Source organism: Coffea eugenioides, chromosome 1, assembly GCF_003713205.1.
Source record: "Coffea eugenioides isolate CCC68of chromosome 1, Ceug_1.0, whole genome shotgun sequence".
NCBI classification, from domain to species: Eukaryota; Viridiplantae; Streptophyta; class Magnoliopsida; order Gentianales; family Rubiaceae; genus Coffea; species Coffea eugenioides.
In genome coordinates, this window is record NC_040035.1 from 44,221,735 (window position 1) to 44,245,104 (window position 23,370).

At 36.0% G+C, this 23,370-nt stretch overlaps 1 protein-coding gene and 1 non-coding gene across 2 annotated transcripts; one reads left to right on the plus strand and one right to left on the minus strand.

The window, feature by feature from the left end:
* The first annotated feature begins 19,818 nt into the window (after positions 1-19,818).
* LOC113783163 lies at positions 19,819-21,466 on the plus strand. The gene is made up of 4 exons (XM_027329232.1): positions 19,819-19,911; positions 20,011-20,095; positions 20,177-20,663; positions 20,911-21,466. The coding sequence occupies exons 1-4, from the start codon at positions 19,881-19,883 to the stop codon at positions 21,184-21,186; spliced, it is 879 nt and encodes a 292-aa protein (XP_027185033.1). The 5' UTR covers positions 19,819-19,880; the 3' UTR covers positions 21,187-21,466.
* Positions 21,467-21,778: 312 nt separating this feature from the next.
* Positions 21,779-21,850, minus strand: TRNAP-AGG. The gene has a single exon. It is a non-coding gene; the product is annotated as a tRNA-Pro (tRNA).
* Between the last annotated feature and the right edge of the window lie 1,520 nt (positions 21,851-23,370).

The following is a 23,370-nucleotide window of genomic DNA, read 5'->3' on the forward strand; positions in this document are numbered from 1 at the left end:
AAAATATTATTTTATTTATTTTTTAAAAAATAAAATAATTATTTTTTTAATTTTTTCGAGCTCGGCTCAACTTGATTCGAGTCGAGCTCGAGCTTGAAAATTGTTGGCTCGTCGAGACTCGGCTCGATTAGCTCAAAACTCGACTCGACTCGGCTCGTTTGCAACCCTAACTATAACAACACCATGATTTGCAAGGCACTTATCTTAATCGCCAAGCGGAATAATCTATTAAATTTCTTTTGCTTTTTTATTTCAGTCAGATATATTTTTATTTTCAAATAATAATATTTTACATGTTTGAATCACTCAAGTGTTGGTACGTGTTGTACATTTTTTCCTTTTAAGTGTAAGTAGGAAAATTTTGAACTCGAAACCTCTTACTTATATTTCATCCTTCCATACTATCTAACTCATCTCACCTCTACGTACAGAACATTCAATTCATTGTAATGGAGGAATTATACGATTTTCGATTTGTTGATGAGTAACTTTTTCCCTTTTTCAAAGTTTTCCTAATCTAGTTCGATTCTCACAGTTATAATATTTTTAAGAATCGAAGAGGATGTAACAAGTTGTAAACTTCATGCATTGGTGTCTTCGTCTTACGTCCCCTCCCATTTCATGCAAAATTTAATTAATATAAAAAGCTCAAAAGCAAGCGTTTTGTCCTGCATGAAAAGAATTCATTAGCACTAGATCACTGAGACCTTTTTCTGTTTCGTGAATACCACTGCATCAGAAATAAATTTACTAAAGTTGATTAAAAGAGCAGAAAAGGGACCTGCTCATCGTAATTGTAATTAAACTCTTTTAATGTTCTGTACTCTGCCCCCGCGTTACACACAGTTTAATTTTGTTTTGATGTTCTAAGCTTTCAGATTTGGCAGGTATAAATTAACTACTTTCGATTTCAGGTTGGTCTGGATAAGCCTCTCTTGTGGAACAAGAAGTGCATACATTTATACGATTGTAGTTTATAGAAGTAAAGTTAAATATATACATATATGCAGCCCTAGTTGCGTCTCTCTCAAACCATGAGGCTAGTTTGCCGAAGCAGCCACAAGGCAGTAGCGGTTGGTTTGGGCTGACCGGGCCGAGATCGCGATTCCCTAAGGGTCTGTTTGGTTGGAAGTAAAATGTTTTCCTTGGGAAAATATTTTCCGTGGAAGTAATTTTCCATGAAAATCATTTCCCTTTCATCATTTTCAGGTGTTTGGTTAGCGTATTGAAAATATTTTCTTACTTCATTTTTCTGGTGTTTGTTTAACTTTTGAAATATTTTCACTTTTATCTCTATCTTTACTTTCTACACATTATAACTACATACTTCTTCCCATGCAAAATAAGAAAATTTATCTCATTGTTTAACTTTAAAAAATCTTGGAGAAATGTATATATGAATAAAAAATATCTCCTTAAGCAATAAACAAATTGCTGGCCATTTAGTGTCAAATATCAATCACATGCAATGCTTATTGTGACATATATCTTGCACTCTCACTGCTGAAAATTTCTCTAGAAAAGAATGTCCCTATTATACATAATTAATTACTAGCATAGGATGAGCAGGATGAGGTTTTTTTTTTATTTTGAATATACTAGGGGGAGGGTTGGGGGTTGGGTGGTACGGGGGAGGGAGTGTAAGGAAGAGGTCTTGGGTTCGAGTCCTCCTGTTTACACTAAAAAAAAAAAAAGAACATACTACAAGATGTTTTCAGTAAGTTTGGAACATACTACCAGGCGGGATGCATGCATTTCGGAAAACAACTTCAGTAAGTTTGGAAGGGAAGTTGTTTTCCATAAGATGAGTGAAAATATTTTACATAGGAAAATGTTTTCAGTAACTTTTGTGCAACCAAACACGGGAAATTAGGAAAATATTTTCCTTGAAAACATTTTCACCCGAAACAAACGGACCCTAAATTTAGACAATTTTTGCAGGATTCTTTTTCTGAGGATAGTTTTCTTTCTTTCTTTTTTTATTTAATAATAACTAACAGTCATTTTTCTCTAATTTCTCATAAGTAAAAGATAATTTAAAACTTTCTTGGAAGGTCCCTTGGCTCTGTTTTTAAAGTCGGACCGGACCGCTCGATTCGACCGGTCGAACTGAGAACCGGCCAGTTGGCCGGTCCAAATTAATCCTAAAACCCGAAAAATCAAAAACTCGGTCAAATCAGGTCAAAACCCGGATTTGACTGGAAAAATGAACCCAGTCTCTTTTTCTTTTCTTTTTTTCTTTTTTTGAAAGGTCAGAATATTTTTAATATGATGTTTTGATCCTTAAGTTGTTAAAAATTATTAACATACCTCAAATATTTCATACTTTATAAATGTTGTCTTAAAGTTTGGTGTTTTTTTTCAATTAAATCCATAATTTTAATTCTAAACTTGTTAATGCTTATTAAATAATATAAATTGCTACTTGTTTGCTCTAATTTATTTGCATTTTCTTATTAAATATATTTGAAACATCAAATATATATGAATATACCTTTATTAATATTAACATGTTATTAAGTATTTTACATATAATATTTTAATTTTTAAATAAATTTTATTTATGACGTCATCCGGTTCAACCCCTATCGAACCCGGTTGAACCCATTGACCCCTGACCCCTGAGCTTGACCGAGTCGATATCTGGTCCGGTTCTGAAAACATAGTCCCTTGGCGTAAGATTTTCCTTAAAAGAGTTGATGAGAACAAAGGCTTCCAATGACCGATGCTGAATCCCTATTTGTTTTGGGCCAATGTCAAGAATGTAGATGACTGAATGTCGAAAATTGTGACTGGATGACTTGAATGAAGAAAATTGTAGCACTTCTACTTTTCTGTTGCAATTAAGATTTAGCTTTTTTTTTTATCGAATGTGCTTGTTTAATCATAGGAAGTTTGTAAAAGCAATGAAGCATAATTTTTCCGTTTATCACAACTTCAGCCATCATAGTTTATCTCATGTTCCTTTGGGAGGGGGAATAACCCGTTAAGTTAATATAACAACTTTCAAAGAATATCTCAGGACAAAGTTAAATCCACATCTTTCCGCTCTAAATTAGCATGTTATACAATCGGGTTTGTGAGCACCCGTTAAAATATATTCTAGATATTATATTTTTAAAAATATAAGATTAATTAGGAAAAGTAAATAAATATAAGGGAGGGTAAGTAATATTAAATAGAGAAAGTATATAAATGCAAAAGAGAATAATAATTGTTAGTATACATATATATATATATATTTAGTAAGTTAGGTAAATACTAGATATGTTAATGAATGCCGTAAGAGCACCCGTTAGAATAACCCTTATACAATTAATACAAGTCATAAATGCATTGTAATTGTAGATTTTGGATAGAAAAAATGTGCATTTTAACCTTTCCGAATATAATGCTATATTTTTCGAGGCTAAAGTTGCCCCACTCCTCCTAGCATATGTGCCATGGATCCTTATCCCATGACCGAATGATGCCTTTTGATAGCAGTGCAACGTACCTCAGGTGGATTGATGCCTTCTTTGCTGGAAGGCAAATATGACTCCATTGCCCCCGTTGCCTGGAGGAAAAGTTTCCACAATTCAAGTTCTAAAGTGTCCCGTGATTCCAGGTTGACTGCCGCTGTCACTCCCACACCATTGTCCTGTACAACGTAAATGAAACGTTATCAACCTCAATGGAAAAATTGAACGAACAGAAACGAGCTCTGCTTTCCAGTTTCAGGAAATTTCTGGGGAGATGTTAATAGTGGTCAAGCTTAAAATGGAAAATTGGACATGTAATGATTAAACATTGAAGTTTCTTTGGTGTCAATAGTCTCTTGCAAATCCTGTAACCCTTTCGTCCATAAAATGATTCCAAAATCAGGACAGTCCTTGGAAAGTGTTTCAAATGGGTATTCGATGTCTTGCAAAGAACGTACGGTAAATAGTCAATGAGGCTATTTAAACCCAGCAAGTTCGAAATTTAAAGAATTAGAGATCCTCAAATTTACATGTTAATTTATAATGCTGCCGGGTATGTCTCTCACTTTGAGAGCAAAATTCTCTCTGTCCTAGAGAGAGAAAGTCCCCCTCTTGGGTGTTATTTCTCCTTGAAACTTTCAAAAACCAAAATAGGCTTTTAGGCGCCAATTTTTACAACTTTCTATCAAGGGATAATTTCATAAAACTCCCCTGAAGTTCTATGAAATATCACCGAGCTCCCTTGAGGTTTTCAAAATCTCACTTAGCACCCCTTGAATTGACATTTTGGTAACATTGGAAGCCCTTCTAACCAAAAGTAATATTAAAAAATTCATGTTTGAGGAGAGAGATTATTTTAGTGCCTTTAATACCCTTACGCTATAAAAAAAATGAACATTTTACAAACCAAGGAAAAAAAGTACTAAATTGGAACCATCTTAAAAGTGAGGAAATGAAAATTGGAAAGATTTTATATTACAGCCAATAGTCACTTCTACAGTAGGAAGATATAGTAAAAGTAAATACTATTTTTTAAACCATTTCTACAAATAGAACCCTTCATAACGTTGAAGGTAATTAGCATGTAAAATCATACATTTGAGCAAAAAAAACTTAGTAATAGATGAAATTCAACTTCAATATCATACAAAAAATTTACTCAAAATACACAGTCTTTTTTTATGGGTGTGAAATATGAAAATTTTATTATTGAAAAAGTCAGAATTTGAAAAATTATTTGGAGTTTCAATTACTTTATTTCTCTTGCGCTCTACATAAATAGGAATAAATAAATAAATAAAGTTGTGAAACACCAAAAAAGGGAAAAAATAAAAAAAACCTACAGCTATTCTTCTCCAAATGCATTGAATATTTCATTGATTAAATCCTATATTTCATTGACATTTGCAATTCAATTATACATACACATATATATATGTATGTATGTATGTATGTATGTATGTATGCATGTATGTTTGTATAGATATTGTTAAAGAAAAGTAGGAAATTTAGAGAAAGAAAAACAAGTTTAGAAAATTTAAATATGAGGGTATTATTGACAATTCATCACCTTTGATATTAGTATTGGCCCTACTATCACTTCAATGGTGCTAAGTGAGATTTTAAAAAGTTTAGGGGAGCTAGGTGATATTTCATGAAAACTCAAGGGAGGTTTCTGAAATTATCCCTTCTATCAAAGGAAACTTGCAGAATTCTTCCCTTCTCTCTAATTTAGCAGTAGACTTTCTAGTTGAAATAGCCATAACTTTTTCTCCACGTCGTTTCTTATTGAATAAGAAGTGAAATAATCGTATCCAATCGTACGTTTTTCATTTTTGCATTTTCTTTAGTCTGAGTTGTTCTCTATTTCTAATTTAGATTTCGTTTTGTTTTTGTAGCTTGTGATAGGATCAGCTGGTGTTGGGAACTAGTTAGGAGGCATCAAAAAGGATCGGACTGGTTCCGGATTTGTGTTGGACTGGAGGTTATTGGAAGTCCCAGAATGAGATTTGTGGGAAGGAGATATGGACAATATAGAGGAAGTTTTGACAAGGTTCAAATTATCAGAAGAAAAAAAGAGATGGAGTTTGTCTGGATGAGAAGGAATTAGCTCAAGGAGTTATGGAGTGTAAACTGAGTCTGATTGGTAAAGTATGGGAGGAAAAGCAAGCTAATATCGGAAGAGTTAAAAGTTTTGTGAGCAGTATGTGGTCTCAGGTCAGGAATCTGAGAGTGGTGTAGATTGGACGTAATTTGTTCCAATTCATCTTTGAGAAGGAGAATGACATGGATCTAGTGATGAATAAAAGGCCATGGATATATGATGGTCAACCATTAATTATACTGAAGTGGAAAGCTGGATTGGAAGAGGATGAAAAGTCATTGAGTAAAACACTAATTTTTGGGTTCAAATTTGGAATGTTCCGTTGCATTGGGTCACGAAGGAAGTAGGCAGAAAAATAGGAAGCATATTTACAATGGTGGACGAAGTTATCATTCCACAGGGAGGAGAAAAAGAAGGTAAACATCTGAAAATTCTTGCTAAAATAGATCTTTCTGTTCCTTTACCGAGAGGGTTATGGTTAAGAGTAATGGTGTGATGAGATGGATAGAATTTAAATAAGAAAATGGTCCAGATTTCTGTTTCTGTTGTTGTATGATTGGTCATAGTGAGCGGAGTTGCAGTCAAAAAAGGTCTTAATATGGAAAGGGAGTCCTGGTACGGGAACTGGTTGAGAGCTAGCTACTCTAGAAGTTCTAATAAGAAAAACAGGACTAGGAGTGAGAATAAGAGTACTGAAGAAAGGAGTCTCAAGTTTAGGACAAGAGTGATGATAATAGACATGACAACAAGCTGCTGCTAACCTATACAGAAGCATTTCATAAGGGTGAGGATTTAGGACATATTGCTGAGAAGAAGATGACCAGGATGATACTTTGATAAGGAGGAATGAGAAGAGAGTTGGTGAAGAATGGGGGGGTGTTAGGGCAATTAAAGGTGGAGACATAGAGAAGAGACAGGGGGTTGAGGGAGTAGGTAAGACATAAGGTGAGGATATAAAATGTCAAAAGAACAATAGGGGGAAAGAGGGCAAATGGAGCAGCTGGATGTTGGACTTGTTGAGGAAATAGTGGAGGACTTAAATGACCTTATGTGGATTGATGGAGAAAAGAGCAAGAATATGAAGGAAAAGAAGGTTAGGGAGATGTTGGATGGGATAGAGACATAGAGAAAATGCAAGGAGTTGAAAGAGTAGGTAAGACAGAAGGTGAGGATATAGAAAGTCAAAAGGAAAGGGCAAATGGAGCAGCTGGATATTGGACTTGTTGAGGAAACAGTGAAGGAGTTAAATGACCTTATGTGGATTGATGGCAAAAAAAGCAAGGGTAAGGAGGAAAAAGAGGTTAGGGAGATGTTGGATGGGAAGGAAAATGATGTATTACTTGAGACAGGGCAAGGCAAAAAGAAATTAGAGAAACAGGGGTGGTAGGGGGAAAGGAAATCAAAAGACTAATAAAAGGTGGAAAATGTTGGTTCTAGAGATAAGCATGAGTAAACCTTTGGGAAAAGCTAATAGGGAGGATGGTGGAAATGAGAAAGAGAAAAGGAATATGGAGATCAGGGAATGGGAGGGAGGGAAGGAACATGTAGGAAAGGAAAACAGGAAGAAATTCAAAGTTGGAAATGAAAACAGGGATTGGATGGAGTTTTTTTAGGGGATGGAGCCCACCCTAAATGGGGATCCAAATTCTAAATAAGAGTTATGGTGTGAAACTGTCAAGGTGTAGATAGCCTATTGACAGTTCCCCAATTGAAGGAGGTATAAGACTCTACTGTCCATCTTTGGCTTTTTTGTCAGAAACAAAGAAGAAAAAGAGTTTTTTGAACAGTGTAAAGCAGTGGATTAAATTTGATAATGTTTTCATTGTTAATCCAATGGGGCTTGTTGGAGGAATGACTATACTATGGAAATAAGAGTTACAAATGAAAAAAGTGTTATTTACAAGATTTACCAATGAGCTGCTTATAGAAGACAGTGAAGCAAATATTGAATGGTAATGTGTCTGTGCCTATGCTAGTGCAGATACTAGAATTAGGAGGGACCAGTGGAAGGTTATAGCTAGAAGAAGCTATATTTGGGATGAGTCCTAGGCTATTATGGGAGATCTAAATGATATCAGATCAAATGGTGAAAAATGGGGAAGTAAACAAAGAGTTGAGTTAAGCTTCCAAGATCTTAATTCCTTTATAAATAGCAATGAATTGGTGGACATTGGATTTGATGGAGTCCCTTGAACTTGGAGTAATAATTTGAGTAGTGAGAGAGAGGTTAAAGAAAGGATTGACAGGATTTTGGGAACTCAAGGTTGGATAGAAAAGTTTGTAAAGGCAAAATGTATACATATAGAAACTGAAACATCTGATCATTGTATTCTAGTGCTAGATACTATTTTTTTTTAAAGCACCTTTACAAAATTTTTCTTTCCTGCTTGAATTTTTTAGTCTCCCTGGCTTCATGTTTGATCAAACACCACTGTCACAATCAACAATCTGGCAGGACCTTTTTTTTCTGATTACTACACAACACCAACAATCTCAACAGAGTCCCTCTTTTTAGACCTCTGTCTTTTTTTTTTAAATAACTATTTTTTTTTAAATAAACCCGACTTTATTAATCAAAATGAAGAGAAACCTCTACAATCTACCCTGTCATGAACAATACATCTAACAGATGGAACCCCTACCCTATCTAGGCGCATGGCTCCTCTAGTCTCCGGAGGTAACGCTAACGAGGAGGTGTAGATCTCCTCTCCCCCCTGAGAACAGCCGACATTCGATAAAGCATCAGCAACTTGGTTTGCCTGGTGGAGACAATGGCTAACTCGTAAAAAATGACCTCGCAATTCCAACAACTGCTGAATCTCGTGATAAACACCCCAAGGACAACTCGCCTTGCCTAGGAGAATGTGGATTAAAACGAGTGAATCTAGTTCGACATCTAGCCTGCCAAAGCCACGTTGAACGCACAGCTGAACCCCAAATAGAAGCGCACGAACCTCGGCCTGAAGACTCGTAGCATGACCAAAATAGCAAGAAAATGCCAAAAGCAAACTGCCACCTCCATCCCGAAGAATCCCTCCTCCTCCACTAACACCAGGGTTGCCCTTGGAGCACCCATTCGTATTGAGTTTGAGAGCATCCCCCGAAGGTCGAGACCAGTAGGTAAAAGGTGGAAAAAGAGATTTATGTTTGATAGAAGGCGGTTACAGTTAAGAGATGTAGGTGAGGTAATAGAAAAAGCCTGGGGAGGACAACAGATGGGGTCAAAGATGTTTAAGGTACAATGCAAAATCAAAAAAGTCAGAATTTATTTGCTCAGTTGGAGTAAGCAAAGTTGCTAGAATTCTAAGAAATTGATAGAATAGGGAAAGAAGGAAATTAAAGAGATTAAGGAGAGTAAACGCAATGATTTTAGAATTAAGTTAACTAGTCTTATGAGGAAACTGGTTGATGCTTATAAAAAAAAGGAAACATATTGGAGTTAAAAGGCCAGGGTAAAATGGTTGAAGAAGGGGGATAAAAATACCAGTTACTTTCATGCAAGAGTGATAGAAAGGAGGAAAATGAATAGGATTAATATGATGAAGAATACGAATAGAGGTTGGTGTAAGAATGAAGAGAAAACATACTAGGAGATAATTCATTATTTCCAACAGATTTTTACAATAGAAGAACCGGATGATTTTATTGAGATTTTGCAAGGAATCCCACAGACTATCACTGCTGAGATGAACAGAGAGTTGATCAGGAAAGTCACAGAACAGGAGATTAGTCAAGCAATTTTTTTGATGCAACCAAACAAATCTCCAGGACCAAATGGTATGTCCCCAATTTTCTATCAAAAGTTCTGGTCAATCATCAAAACTGATATTGTTAATGCAGTGAACAGTTTCTTTCATTCTGGTTACCTTCTTAAATCCATTAATGAGACTTTGATTGGCCTTATTCCCAAAACTGATTCCCCTAGTACTATTACAGAATTTAGACCTATCATTTTATGTAATGTCTTTTATAAAATCATCTTTGAAGTACTCGCAAACAGATTCAAATGTGTCTTGAATTCTTGCATTAGTCATTCCCAATCTGCCTTTGTCCCTGAAAGACAAATTTTAGATAATGTGTTGATAACTCATGAAAGCATTCACTTCTTAAAAAATAAAAGGATTGGAAGAGATGATTACATGGCTATTAAACTAGATATGTCTAAAACTTATGATAGAGTAGAATGGAGGTTTCTGGACAAAGTAATGTTGAAAATGGGGTTTTGTCCTAGGTGAATTTCGTGGGTTATGGAGTGTGTCACCAGTATTACCTATTCTATAAACATTAATACAGAGAAAAAGGATTCATTAGGCCAACAAGAGGGTTGAGACAAGAAGATCATTTATCTCCCTATTTATTTTTTATTTGTACTGAGGGATTTTCATCTTTGTTGAAGCAAGCAATTGTTCAGGGTAGACTGATAGGATTGAAGATTACACATGGGGCTCCTACCCTTACTCACTTATTTTTTGCAGATGACTCTTTGATTTTCTGCAAAGAAAATGCTGAGGAGGCTAGGAAACTAAGGAGAATTCTAAAGGTGTACAAATGAGCTTCTGGACAACTGATCAATGCAAAGAAATCATCATTATTTTTCAGCAGAAATGTGAAAGATAGACAAAAAAAATGGGTGATGAAGGAGCTAAAGAAGATAAGGCAGGTCCAGCAAAGCAAGTATCTAGGACTACCGCTAGTTATTGGAAGATCCAAAAAATAGACTTTTGAGTTTGTGAGGCAAAAAACAATAGAAAAGCTAAAGGGTTGGAAAAAGAAGTTGTTAAGCCAGTGAGGGAAGGCAGTGCTGCTTAAATCAGTCATAATGGCCTTGCCCACATACGTTATGTCCTATTGCCTATTGCCAAAAAACCTGTGTAAGAAAATTTGTTCAAAGATGACAAAGGTGGGGTCAAAAAAAATGAATAGAAAGTACATTGGTTGAACTGGAGAAGGATGACAGAAGTAAAGGCAGAAAGGAGTCCGGGTTTTAGAGAGCTATATGAGTTTAATTTGGCATTGTTGGTTAAACAGCTTTAGAGAATGCTAACCAGACCAAATTTGCTAATGAGTAAAGTAAAGAAAGCTAGATACTTAAAAGGAACCTCAATATGGAAGATGAAGAGCAACGGTACTGATTCATGGTGTTGGAAAAGCTTACTGAGGGCAAGAGAATTACTAAAGGTAAGGATGAGGAAACGTGTGGAAGATGCAAAATCTATAAACATATGGGAGAATAGGCGACTGCCAGATATTGAGAATGGGTGTGGCGACCCCACTTCCCCCTAAGGCGAACCAGAGGGTTGGCGGGCCGTCAGCCTAACTCTCGCCAGGACTCACGCAAACAATCTCACCCAAATCCTTCCGAAGATTAACCTAACTATTACAATAACGATCTCCCAAAAATAGATCAATTGCTAAAACCACAGTAACTTCAGAGATAACAGCAATTGAAGATAGCCAATCGACGGCTCTTAAATACCTCACGCGTTACAACCAAGTAGTAAATTCAAACAACTTCAAAAGTATATATTCATACGACGCAAATATTTACATACGAGCCAAATATCAAAATTAGGGTTTACACTTTTCCAGCTTCAAGTGGTAACCCAAGACAAAAGTACATTGTTTTATTCGAATTACATTACGAACTGCAAATCAAAGTCACAAGGTTCAAATACATTCATAAGCAAATATAAGTAGGCTCAGATTTCTCAAACGTCAAGACCTGTCAAGGAAAACAAATAAACGTGGGGTGAGCTAAAGCTCAGTGGTGCCCCAAAACATGCAATCAAATAAAACAAATAACACGTATTGATTTCAACTGAAGTAAACAAATAGGAAAGCGTATAACAGCACAAGGTAGGATACAGGGGCTCTCAGGAGCCATTCTCCACGCTTGATCAAAATTTACCGTAGTCGACACTCCGTCAACTCTCACTACTTACGGTCCATGTAGATCTTTTTCTTTTTCTTAACTCCGACACCAATCATACCCCTGTCCCGGGCCCGCACACCAAATAAGAAAGCGGTAATACTCGAGTATACCCTTTGGATAAACTAGTCGAGGGATTCACCCAACGACGTCACAACACTTTCAGACTAGTCGAGGGATTCACCCAACGACGTCACAACACTTGAGATATTCACGAAAATATTTCACACAAGTCACCACTCGAAAGGCTAGTGTGATAAGGTACACACTGCTCACTTCGATGGATCAAAAACCACTTTGCAATTATCATATATCAAGTCAAGAAAGCACTTTAATCAAATAGTCATAAAACAAGTAGGGACACTCACCAAGAGTGAAGTTCAGATCTCAAGTTGGAAATCGAAATCCGCGTCCTCGCTAAATCCTAGAAAACCAAGTGTTAAACTATAAGTTTTCTATTCAAGTCCTAGGCTTATACATATAAAAGATTATCTAGTATATTACTAGTTTATTTTCTCGAAATAAATCGACAATCCACTTAATATTAAAACTGGTAAAAGTAATAAAATATTTTGTATAGTTTCCTAAAAAAATACTTTTCTTTCTCAACATGCAATTAAAACTACTTTACTTGAATAAGTTTCTTGCCGAGCAAGTTTTCCTCTAGACAACTAGGCGGAAACAAGTTTTTTTTTTTTAAGAAAAGAAAAGGAAATAAAGCAAGACTTAGGGTTTTAGAAACTAGTGAAATTACTTTCTAAAAATAATAGGGCTAGTTCGAGTTAAAGAAAGAAATATCAAGTCGGCAAAGTTTAGAAAATCCCTCCACAAGAATTTTGAACGTTAACGTACAATACTAAGTTTTATCGTTCAATACTAGGGTGAAGATATATTTAAATAGCTTGCTTAAAACTTTCTCAAGTTCACAGGATCAAAACGGATTTCTTACGATTCCGATTCACAAGCACATATTATTTCAGATTTGTCAATATAGCCAACTCATAATTCAAACAGCAATCTCACTAGGGTTTCGTCAATCATTAGCCCTAGGTTTCAATAGATTCATTTCTATTCAAAAATTAAACAACTGACCAAGGCTTCATAGCTAAGCAGATTCCGAAGTTTGAACACACATTTCTCTTGCATTTTTGAGTATTATGCTCCAAGGAAAATACTCCAAAAACATCCTGCAATTCCAGGAATAAACTGAAAAACTCTTGCTCACCTCTCGGCTATCAAAAATGTTCTAGCACTTAGGTGTTCTTAACTCCAACTTTTCCTCGGCCAAAATAGTGTGTTAAGTGTTCAAATTCGACATGCAAACACTAAGCTAGCTTATTAACATTTCCAGAAAAAAAAATCAGATGCAAACAACACTCTAATCATCTAAAATTTCCAACTCAAGTTTCTCGGATTACAAAAAAAAAATTCCAGCAGCTCCTTAGTCTTAAGTCCAATTTTTCCTTGGCTAAAACAGCGTTTTAAATACTCCAATTTGACATGCAAACATTTAGCTTGTTAATTAATATATCTAGTTCAAAATCAGATTCGGTTAACGACTACAATCATTCCAAAAATCCAGAAATTCATCCAGCTGGTCTCGGATGAAGTTGCATGCATAACTTTTCTGTTTCATTTTATTTTGCTTGTTTAGCCGAGCTAATTAGCCTCATGCAGGACTTAATTATCTTGTTATTAACTAGCCAATCACAGCTATAATCTCAGAACATCACGATTAAGCCAAATAAAGCTGCATTATTCCTAATCAGTTCTCGGCAAACCTATTCTTGCGCACATCAGATTTTATTTTTCCTAAACTACTCGTCCGAATGCACAAATCCAACATGCAAGTCTGTAACCAGTTTAAGCATCTAGTGGTTAGTTGGTTAATCACCAATGCAAGCTCAGATTGTCAAGAAATAAACAAGGTTAATGCTACATTATCATTTCAGCTCTCGGCAAAACCCATTCCCTCGCGCATCAGAATTTTCTGTTCCTAAATCTCTCATCCAAACGCACAAATCCCACATGCAAGCTCTTAAACACTATCATCTACCTCTAATTAACTTAGTCTAGCTCAGAAATTACCTCAGCTAGACTCCCAGCTCCCTCGACAGTACGCTGAATTTTCTTTCTTTCCTCTCGGCTCACGCGCAAGGCCTGAAGTGCTGGTTCTGGTTGCAGTAGTTGCGGCTGTTGCAGGCGGTGGAGTTGGTGGTTGGAACTGGTGAACTGGTTGCCGCTGGTGGGGTTGAAGAAACAGAAGAAAATGGTCAGCTCGTGGTTGGGATGGGGGTAATGGTGCAGCTCACTCCCTCGGTCAGAACTGGAATGTTGCAGCTCGCGGGTTGCAGCTCGCTCTCTCGTCGATGATACTAAGGCTACGGCTCTCTCTCTCCTTTCCTTCGATGATCACGAGGTGAGGTGGATGATGGTGCGAGGTGAGAGGGTGGAGAGTGAAATGGTGCGAGGTAGGGAGAAGGTTGAGTGTGGAAATGGTGAAGATTGCATCCGGCTGAAGGAAATGGCTATGTTATATAGAGTTTGTCCGAGAAAGTGTTTGGTGGTTGCATGGATATTTTCGAAGTAGTGAAGGGTATTTCGGTCTTTTCACATTTTCTCCTAATTTCTACTCGAGTCCTCAATTCTAACTTAATTCCAAAAATTATTCCAAATGAGATTTAAACGCCTACCAATATACCAATCTCGCAAGGGTTCAATTATCGAAATTTTTACATCCGAAGTTTATACTTAGTATACTTGTGTTATGTTTATCTAACATTTAACGATTTCACCTTAACACTAAGGTTCCTATTTACTCTTGACCTTATTAGGGAAAAGTTAGCTATCAAAATTTAAAGCATTTATTTTTAGAGCAATAAAATTAATCTAACTCAAGAAATATCGATTTAGTTATAATAGGTCAAGTAAGATAATAATTTAGTACAATTATATTATTTTTCACATAAAAATTATTTTTACGCACTTTATTTAAAAACAAGTAAAAGTAATGTTAGAATTTATTAAGGAATTAGAATTGCAAATGAAGTATGCACTGAGGTTTATATATATATACTTTGAGGTTCTCACAATGGGAAAGTGAAATCTAAAAGAAGTAAGGAGTATAACGTTCAAAGAGTATGTGAACTTATAAAAGAAGGGAAGTGGGATAAAGAGTTAATTGCACCAGTTTTTGAGGAGAAGGAAGGGAGGGAAATATTGAGAATACCATTAAGTGTGCATCATATGAATGATAGAATATACTGGGGCAAGTCGAGCAGTAGAGAATATATAGTCAAATTAGGATACAGACCAGCAAAAAATGGCAAAAAGAAGGAAGATTATGTGAGAACATGTGCAGAATCTAGCTGCAGAAGGAAGTGCTTATCACAAAGCTGGAACTTTCTGAACGTAAAGCATAAATTGAAGCATTTCATCTGGAAATATTTGCAAGGCATTTTACCAGTGAATGCAGTCATAAGGGAAAGATGTTCAAAATGAGATCATATATGCAAGTGCTTTGATGAATATACAGAGACCATTGAACACTTGTTGTTCTTTTGTAACAATGCCAAATCAATCTGGAAAGTAGCTCCATTAAGTTGGAAGGGATTAGAGATTTACAGGAACAAATTTTAGCATTGGTGAGAAGAGCTGAAAGATGCTGTGACTAAGGAGAATGGACAGGAACGTATTGCTTGACAATGAACGCACTATGGCGAATCTAAAAATCAGGAAATGAGAGGCATTTTGATGCTAAAGCAAGGGATCCGATGGTAGCAGTCAATTAAGCTATATTAGAGTGGAAGGAGTATCAAGAAACTCAGGAAGCAGATGGGGAATCAAACAGATATAGGAGTGGAAAAGAGGAGTTGAGTGGTTGGAAGAAACCAGTGGGTTAAGATGAATTCAGATACAGCCTCAAACCAAAAAGCAGATAGTGCAGGATGGGGAATGATTGCGAGGAACTGGCAAGGGAAGATTAAGGGAGTTTGGGCAGTGCCAAACACAAGCTGCTCAAACCCAAAGTTGGAGGAAGCAATGGCTTTAAGAACTGCCATGCTAGTGGCAAAACATCAGGGTTGAAGAACAATGGAATTTGAAACAGATTGCAAGCACGTAATTGATGGGATAAATAGAGAGAAAGAGGATGTAACAATTGCAATAGTGATTTCAGACATTAAAAAAACTAAAGTCCAGTTTTGATGAATGTTGTTTCTCCTTCACTAGAAGGATTAACAATTCTGTTAGTCATTGCATAGCAAAATTTGCTATAAATTTGAAAGAAACTGCTGAATGGAAGTGTGACTTCCTAGCCTGGCTGCTTGAGTTGGTTCAAGCAGATTGTAAGGGCAGTTGCCCACAGAGATGTAATCTGGTTTAGTTTATTAATGAATCATTGCTGTTTAAGGAGAAAAAAAATTAGTAATGCTGCCGAATTGTAACATGTTTATCTTAATTCCACCACTGCGAGTTATTTATAAATCTTTCATGAAGCGACTGACATAAACCAGTTCTATAAAAGAGTTTCTCTCAGTATTTATATGTAGCAGTAGCTGCATCAAATTTGTTGAATAAGAAATCATGATGCTCTAAATGCGAGTTAATTCTGTTACATTCAAAGAAGACTTTGGATCACATTGATAAGCATAAACACGGTAAAGAAGAATGAATTAAAGTCACAAACTTAAGGGCACCATAAACATTGATTACGGGTACTACTAATGAATACAAGTCAGCTTGTGGTAAATTGTTGGGGGAGCGTAGGCTTGTTCTTGTTCATATACGCTTTGAGGACAAAAACAGAAGACACTGAACCAATCCTTGTTGATGTCTACGAATTTGAGACCATTGGTGAACCTTACCAACCAATAACAATCGATTCTTCTGACTTCTGAGCAATTCGGACTTGGACTAAATAGATGGTCCGCAGGACACTACCTAAAAATTCTAGGTGGGGGACATTAGGCTACAAAATAAGAAGCAGACTTGTCAAAAGCCCCTCATTCAGTTGGACCTTGGAATTGTGTAAATGATCACAAGTCATTTCTAGCTAGCTTCAATCTCTTACCAACACCAAGGGGGAACAGCCAAGTTCTCAAGTTAATTAAAAAAAAATGTAGAAAAAAGGGGTTAAATATGTTTGTGAACTAGGTTCCATCAAAGCAACGGTCCACCAATGTCGAGAAGTAGGAATAGAGGGTTTAATTCTCCTGTGTTGTTTGTCTGACACAAGAGGCTGTGAGTCAGAGCTTTGAAGTCCAGCTGTTGAATTCATCAGAGACGTAGCAAAGTAGGTAGAATATATTAGAATATATTCATCAGCTGTTGTTTAATTTTTTTCTAAATATTATTTTACTTGTATTATAAATACGTTTCTTAATCAATTTTTTATTTTTTTAAACACATTTTTATCTCATATATATCACGTCACAAAAAGTATTACAATACTTATTCCATACTAAATCTAGGCTACATCACTGCTAGATTACTACTTATCTGTCAAATATCTAATGAAATTCATAGATAGGTGTATTGTTTGGCCTGTGACCATGCGATCCAAATGCACATTTTAATAGAACATCTTCTGATCCAAGAGCAATAATAGTTTCAGTTTGCAAGTTTTTTTAACAATCTAAATTTAAAATTGTCTTATTTTATAAAATGGCATTTGGGTCTTAGGTGGGTAATTTCTTGCTAGTTTGCAAGGTCGCAAGGTCTCCTTTGCATCGTTGAACATCAGAACTTGTGGTTCCATATATGATAAATAGATGCTGGAAATGTACTTATCTATATAAACGATTCCGGTTATAATCTTTCAAATTTCAAGACTAATCCAACTCTCCAGATTTAGAAACTAGTAATTCATTTCCAAAATCTAAACCTTGACGACGACAATTAGGAATACATTACTCTGTCAAATCCCTGCAAGTCTTTTTCTACCTTTTTGGATTATTCGGTAGCTCGGCATTTAACATTTTATTACCATTTTCAACAAGACCATTTTCTTTTCTTTTTTTTCCTTGTTTCTTTCAAACTTTGAGGGTTTCTCTTTAAGGAAATAATTGGTATTAAACTACTTGTTTTTTTTTTTTTTCCTTATTTCCATATCAGCCTGTATTTTACTTTTAGGGCAACATCGTCATAGTACTTGTATTAGTAACAAATTATTTTGCAACCTCAACCTTAACCGCTACTCGTCGGCAGAATTTTGCAAATAACTTGCCTAAAATTAATTGAGTATTATTTTGCAAATAACTTGCCTACAATATGTTATTGTAAATTATTAGTCCTTAATGAAAATAGGTCTACGAATTGCGGAGACATGAACATGAAATTGTATGTTAATTATTAGAAGGAGTGTGCTCTGTCAAACTATAAAGCAAAATTCATGGACGAAAACATGCATTTCATACCCTTTTTTTTTTTTTTGAGAAAAGCAGTCCTATAAGTTCGTCTATATGAATAATATAATTCGAATGTCGTATTTTAAATTGTTAGAATTTTTGGGTTGAAAGTTGAAACGGAAACGGGGCAGGGGCGGTCATGGCCATGATTTGGCCTCAACAAATTGTGCGGTCCAGATCACAAGTTGTGCATCGATTTTCGCACCGTGTGTGAAACACATAAAATTTTATACTAAAGTTATAAGTTGTGCAAATAAAGTTACGTGCTATTGAAAATGACCAAAACCATTGGGGACGGTTGCATGCCCTTGTCCAGTTGAAACGAGAGCCTATGGCTCAAAGGTTGAAATGTCAAACTAGTGTGTAGTATTCAGAAGTTGAAAAACATGGGACGTACACCACTGGCTAAGCCCCGCTGTCATATTTGCATTTGTGGCTGATGGGCTCTGGGCCAACAAGTTTAGCCCGGATATCTAATTATCTATTCTTTGTTGGGTAGTGGTTCCGCTTCTTAATTTTTATTTATTTATTTATTTTTGATATGATTGCAAATAGTTCACAATTTATGGGATCAATAAGATTAACTCCACATATTGTAAGGACGAAGACTAGCATCCAGTAGGAATAAACTTGTATTTTAGTGGGACTCTATTATAAAATCTCTAAATTTTGAGGCCTCAACTTTGACACTTAGTAAAAGCCTAATCCTCGTACGAACCCTGTCAACCTTGTAACGAAATCGTAAAAGACAAGCCCACAGACCTAGAATATGGTATCAAAGTTTGAATTAACAAATTCTAAATTATCAAAAACAACTCAAAATCATGTTAGAATGGTAGAATGACGCCACAATTTAGTGTATTTCTAAATTGATAAGTCAATTGAAATTCAAGAATTCTTTTAAGTATTCAACTTTAGAGACTCACGCAACACAAAGTGTTGTTTGTTGAAATTTCTTAATTCATCTTGACATCCTTTCAAACATATAACTAAGGCATTCTATAGCCTTATACATAACCCAACTTCTAATCAAATTAAAAAACCTAAATCGGCTACAACTAGAAAACCTAACACTAATTTAGCTCCAACATTGGTCCACATGACATTTTAGCCGTGTAACACATCAAGCTAACAATGCAAATTAACCTCAACTAACACTAAATGGGAAAAGTAAGATTATTTAGGAAAAGTGTACAAATGCAACGAATGATAATAATTGTTAATACGTATATACACATGAAAAAAATAGGTTATGTGAAATTTAGGTATGTTAATAAGTAACTAATGGACTTCGTTAGGAAAACCCAATAACTATTTAGAGGCTAACATAACAAACTTGAAGTGGAGATCAAATTCAAATGGAAACCGTAAAGCACCACGCAGCCAAGAAGAAATGTCAAAGAGATCAAGACTTTGCCCCTTTTTTTTTTGTGGGAGCAATTGTCAAGTAACACTAACTAACATAACAAAACATCCCTAACCAAGCAAGAATTATTTATTTACCAATTGCATATGAATGATTGATGATAAAATATTTTTTGTGGGGCTTATTGAGAAAATAATGAAAAACACTCAATTCAACTGATGTAGTACGTCTTTCTCCCAGCCTGAAGGATTAGCCTTATTTATTCAATTAAATGCAACCTCATATTACTTTAAATTCTTTAAAAGTCCTGTTTAGAAATTAATGAGTACTTCTTTAATCTACACAGCCTAATCAAATTCCTTCAATTCGTCTAAAGGCCAGTGGAGTGTGCTTGAGGATGGGTCCCTATTTGGAGCGTCTGCAACCAACCTGCAGGAAACCTGTTCCCGCCCATTCCTTCATTCGAAACTTTGGAGACTTTTTCCCTGCTACTACCATTAAATAGTAGTAGTAAATACCAGTTTTCTGCTTTAATTTGAAAGCGGAAAAGTTCTTCAAATACAACGCATATTCATACTCGGCTTAACTTACTTCCCTCTGTAGATTATCTGCCATGGATCTTCATCCTCGCACCCCATTTCCAGGTATCATTCGTTCGTCATTGTTTCCTTTTACTCTAATATTTTAGATGCATGGCTTTTCCTTATGAGTCCTGGATTTTCCATCACCTGAGTTAATTACAGGAAAAACCCGGGTTCTGAAATCAAGAACTGATGGAAAAGCTTCTGAAGCACCAAAAGTGAATGTTAAGGAATCCCATGTTAACAGGTACAGAACTTAAGCACGAGAATTTTTACTTATGAAGTTTCAATCTCTCAGGCGTTTTAAAATTCGACCTGTCTCTTTCAGGGAAAGAAGGGTTTTCGGAACAGTAAGAAACCAAAATGCACCGACAAAGCCAGTGACGAGCGAAAAGCCCACCAAAAAGCCCTTTTCTGTGGTTCCTCAAAAACCGGCAAAAATGCCAATCAATGCCACTGCTGTTGAAGAAACCGCTGCAACTCCAAAGAAACCGTCTGAGAATAATAATAATGTTGTTGCAAGGAGCAAGAAGAAGACCGTGAATTTTTGCGAAAAGGTTGAGGAAAATAAGGATAAGATATTGCAGGAGGGTGATGTTTCAGCAGGAGTTCAAACTCCTCTAAGATCGCCCTTTTTGATTAAGCCTAATGTTGTGGGGACGCCTTACCACAGTGCTGAGAGATGCAGCAAATGCAGATTCGACAAGCTTGAGACATCCTCGTATTGGCTCGGTCAAATCAGATTAGCTGAGTCCGTTGGGAAGCATTTTGTTTCTGCTGCTTTCTTCCGATTGGCTGCTGAATGCAAAGCAGAGGTATTATTTCCTTTACAGTCTTTTTCTTCTTTTTTTTTTTTTTTTTTTGAATTAGCAGAGGTACTTTTAGACCTTTCATCAATTGCTGCTACAAAGATTTTGGTCTGTTATCTAAATTCTCAAAAGTAATACTAAACAAGAAGAGGGAAAAATGATAATTGACAATTGAATTGCAATTATCTCCTAGATTGTGTGCAGTGGAATGAAAGAGTACTGAAGTGGCTGTTTTTAAATTATTTGTCCTCAGCCATTTCGAAACACTAAAGTTGAGCTGAAGAAATATTTGGGGCGACACGAGTACTTATCTGGAGAAAAAGAGTGGAAAGATTTGTCTATTAGCTATGGATTAATGAAGGAGGAAAGCAACTTCTGCCACAATAACAAGGAGGAAGAGGCAATTGAAGGCCACAATAACAAGGAGGAAGAGGCAATTGAAGACAGCGGTCACCCCGGAGACACTCGTGATGATGAACAAGAGAAGCAAATCATGGAACCAGTCGCTGGAGAGCCTGGGAATGAATGAGAGGGAGTCTCACTTGTCTAATGAAATGCTTAGCATTTTGTTGTGAAGAGAAGTTTTTACATTTTAGATATTGAAAAATCTTGCAAGAAATCAGTAGTATTAATGAGGTGTAGTAGTTTTGGTTTTGATTTCATTCAGTGGTGCCTTAGCCCGTATCCAGAAGGGTACTTCAAGAACCTTGTATTACATTTACATGTAGGAAGTGGATGTTTGTAGAATCAGAATCGGATAGTGGATATTGGATGATGATATGCTATGCAAGTACTACAATTTGATGACATTCTTGATTCATTCATTAAAGCGCATTTAGGTCCCGTTTGGATTGCATTTTTCGTCATTTTTCATGAAAAAATTACTGTAGCGATTTGATGTATGTGAGGAAAAAAGGTAATAAAGAAATGTGTTCATGAAAAATGATAAAATTTTTCTACGGAAAACAGCAATCCAAGCAAGGCCTTATTAGTTTTCTCTCCTCTTACTGGAGCGCCTTTCATTGCTCCAGCAACACTCAAAATCCATGCCAAAAAAGATAGAAAAACAGAGTGGCATCCGGGGGATTGTTTGAACTTGGAAGAGATAAGGTGAGACAAAAGGGGCATTCCGAGAATTGAACTCGGGACCTCTCGCACCCTAAGCGAGAATCATGCCACTAGACCAAATGCCCTTTTGTGGTGATACAAGTTTTGCAATTCGGACTATAAATAGAACAAAAGTCGATATGTCCATATAAATGCAGAATTAACTTCCTTTCTCCTGTTTGTATGTTTAAAAGCCTATGTCCATAGAATTTATGAAATATTTTGTTTATCTTTTGGAGTTTTGGTTGAAGTTTAACTTTTGCATCGGACAAGTAATTCTGTTAAAGTGTATGAGAATTTGATGTGCTTGTTTTGGAATGGTAATAATTTGTACCCAGTAAAAGTTCTTGATGCATAATTGCGTTTGTGATATCTGAGTGTCATTGTGAGATTGTTAGAGAGAGAGCAAAATACAATACTCTTCGACCCCAATAAAGAACTGCTATTATATCTATTATTTTTTCTCAAAACCAAAAAAAACATCAACCTACATTCCTACGTTAGTAAGTGACTTCATATCAAATATGAAAATACAACAGAAACCAACAGATTTTGGAACCTGAACTATTGGAGAAGAAAATCAGTTTGCATGACAAAAGGATAGAAGGTGAAACAGAGTGTGGGATAGAAGAGTAAGATCCATCTAGGAGAAACACGTGAACCAGTTGAAGAAATGTAGTAAATGAACGACTATGTACTGATATCTATTTAAAACCATTAGCGTTTAATATAACAGGGTATGCGTGATCCCTTGGAGCAATAATTTTCTAAAACATGTTAAACTTTTGGATGTACGCAACTGGCATATACTATTGGCTCACAAATTTTGTCCAAACCAATTTCTGAAAATGAGGTTAAAAAATGATAGGCTTATCTACCCTCTTCATTTATGATTACGCATCCAAATTTAGACTAATCCAAGTTAAATGTACGTGATAATAATATTTCTTAGAGGCCGCAAAGTTGATTGTGTGCGTTTCAATTTTCAAGTTACACAAATGGCAAAGTTGAGTGCATAATTTATACTAGTGTCCAGCTATCACTCTCTTCTTGTATTGAAATGAAAGGGAAAGGGAGCCCTGTTGATTTCCTGTCCCTGTAGTGGATTATGTTTCGTCAAGAAGTTAAGTCTCCATCAGTGATTAATGATAAATTTGGTGGTCCTAGGCTCCCGGAGGAAATTCTGAATATTCCAGCAGCCAAGATAGAAAGTCCCTCGTTTACTTTTCTTTCATTTCGATTCATTAACTGAGGCAGTCCATCTTGGTCGTATTTCGTCAGTATCGTTGAATGTTTCTGTCAAGACAGGGCCAAAAGAAAGAAGAGAACACCCCTCTTACTATGTGGCTGTGTGTAATTCCTGAAAATGTCTCAAGTGATGCGGTACGTCTATATGGCTTTTGTCGACTGTATACCTTTTGGCATCTTCGTTGTTTGACACTACTATATTGTAACACCCGCGATAAATTAATGGAATCATTTTATGTAATTGCATGCTGTTATTGGCAGTACCTGCAAGATCAGTTCACCAAAAGAAAAAAAAAAGGAAGAATGAGTGCGAGTATTTTCTTTGAACGTTGAATATTCAGAGCTCTCAGATTCTTAT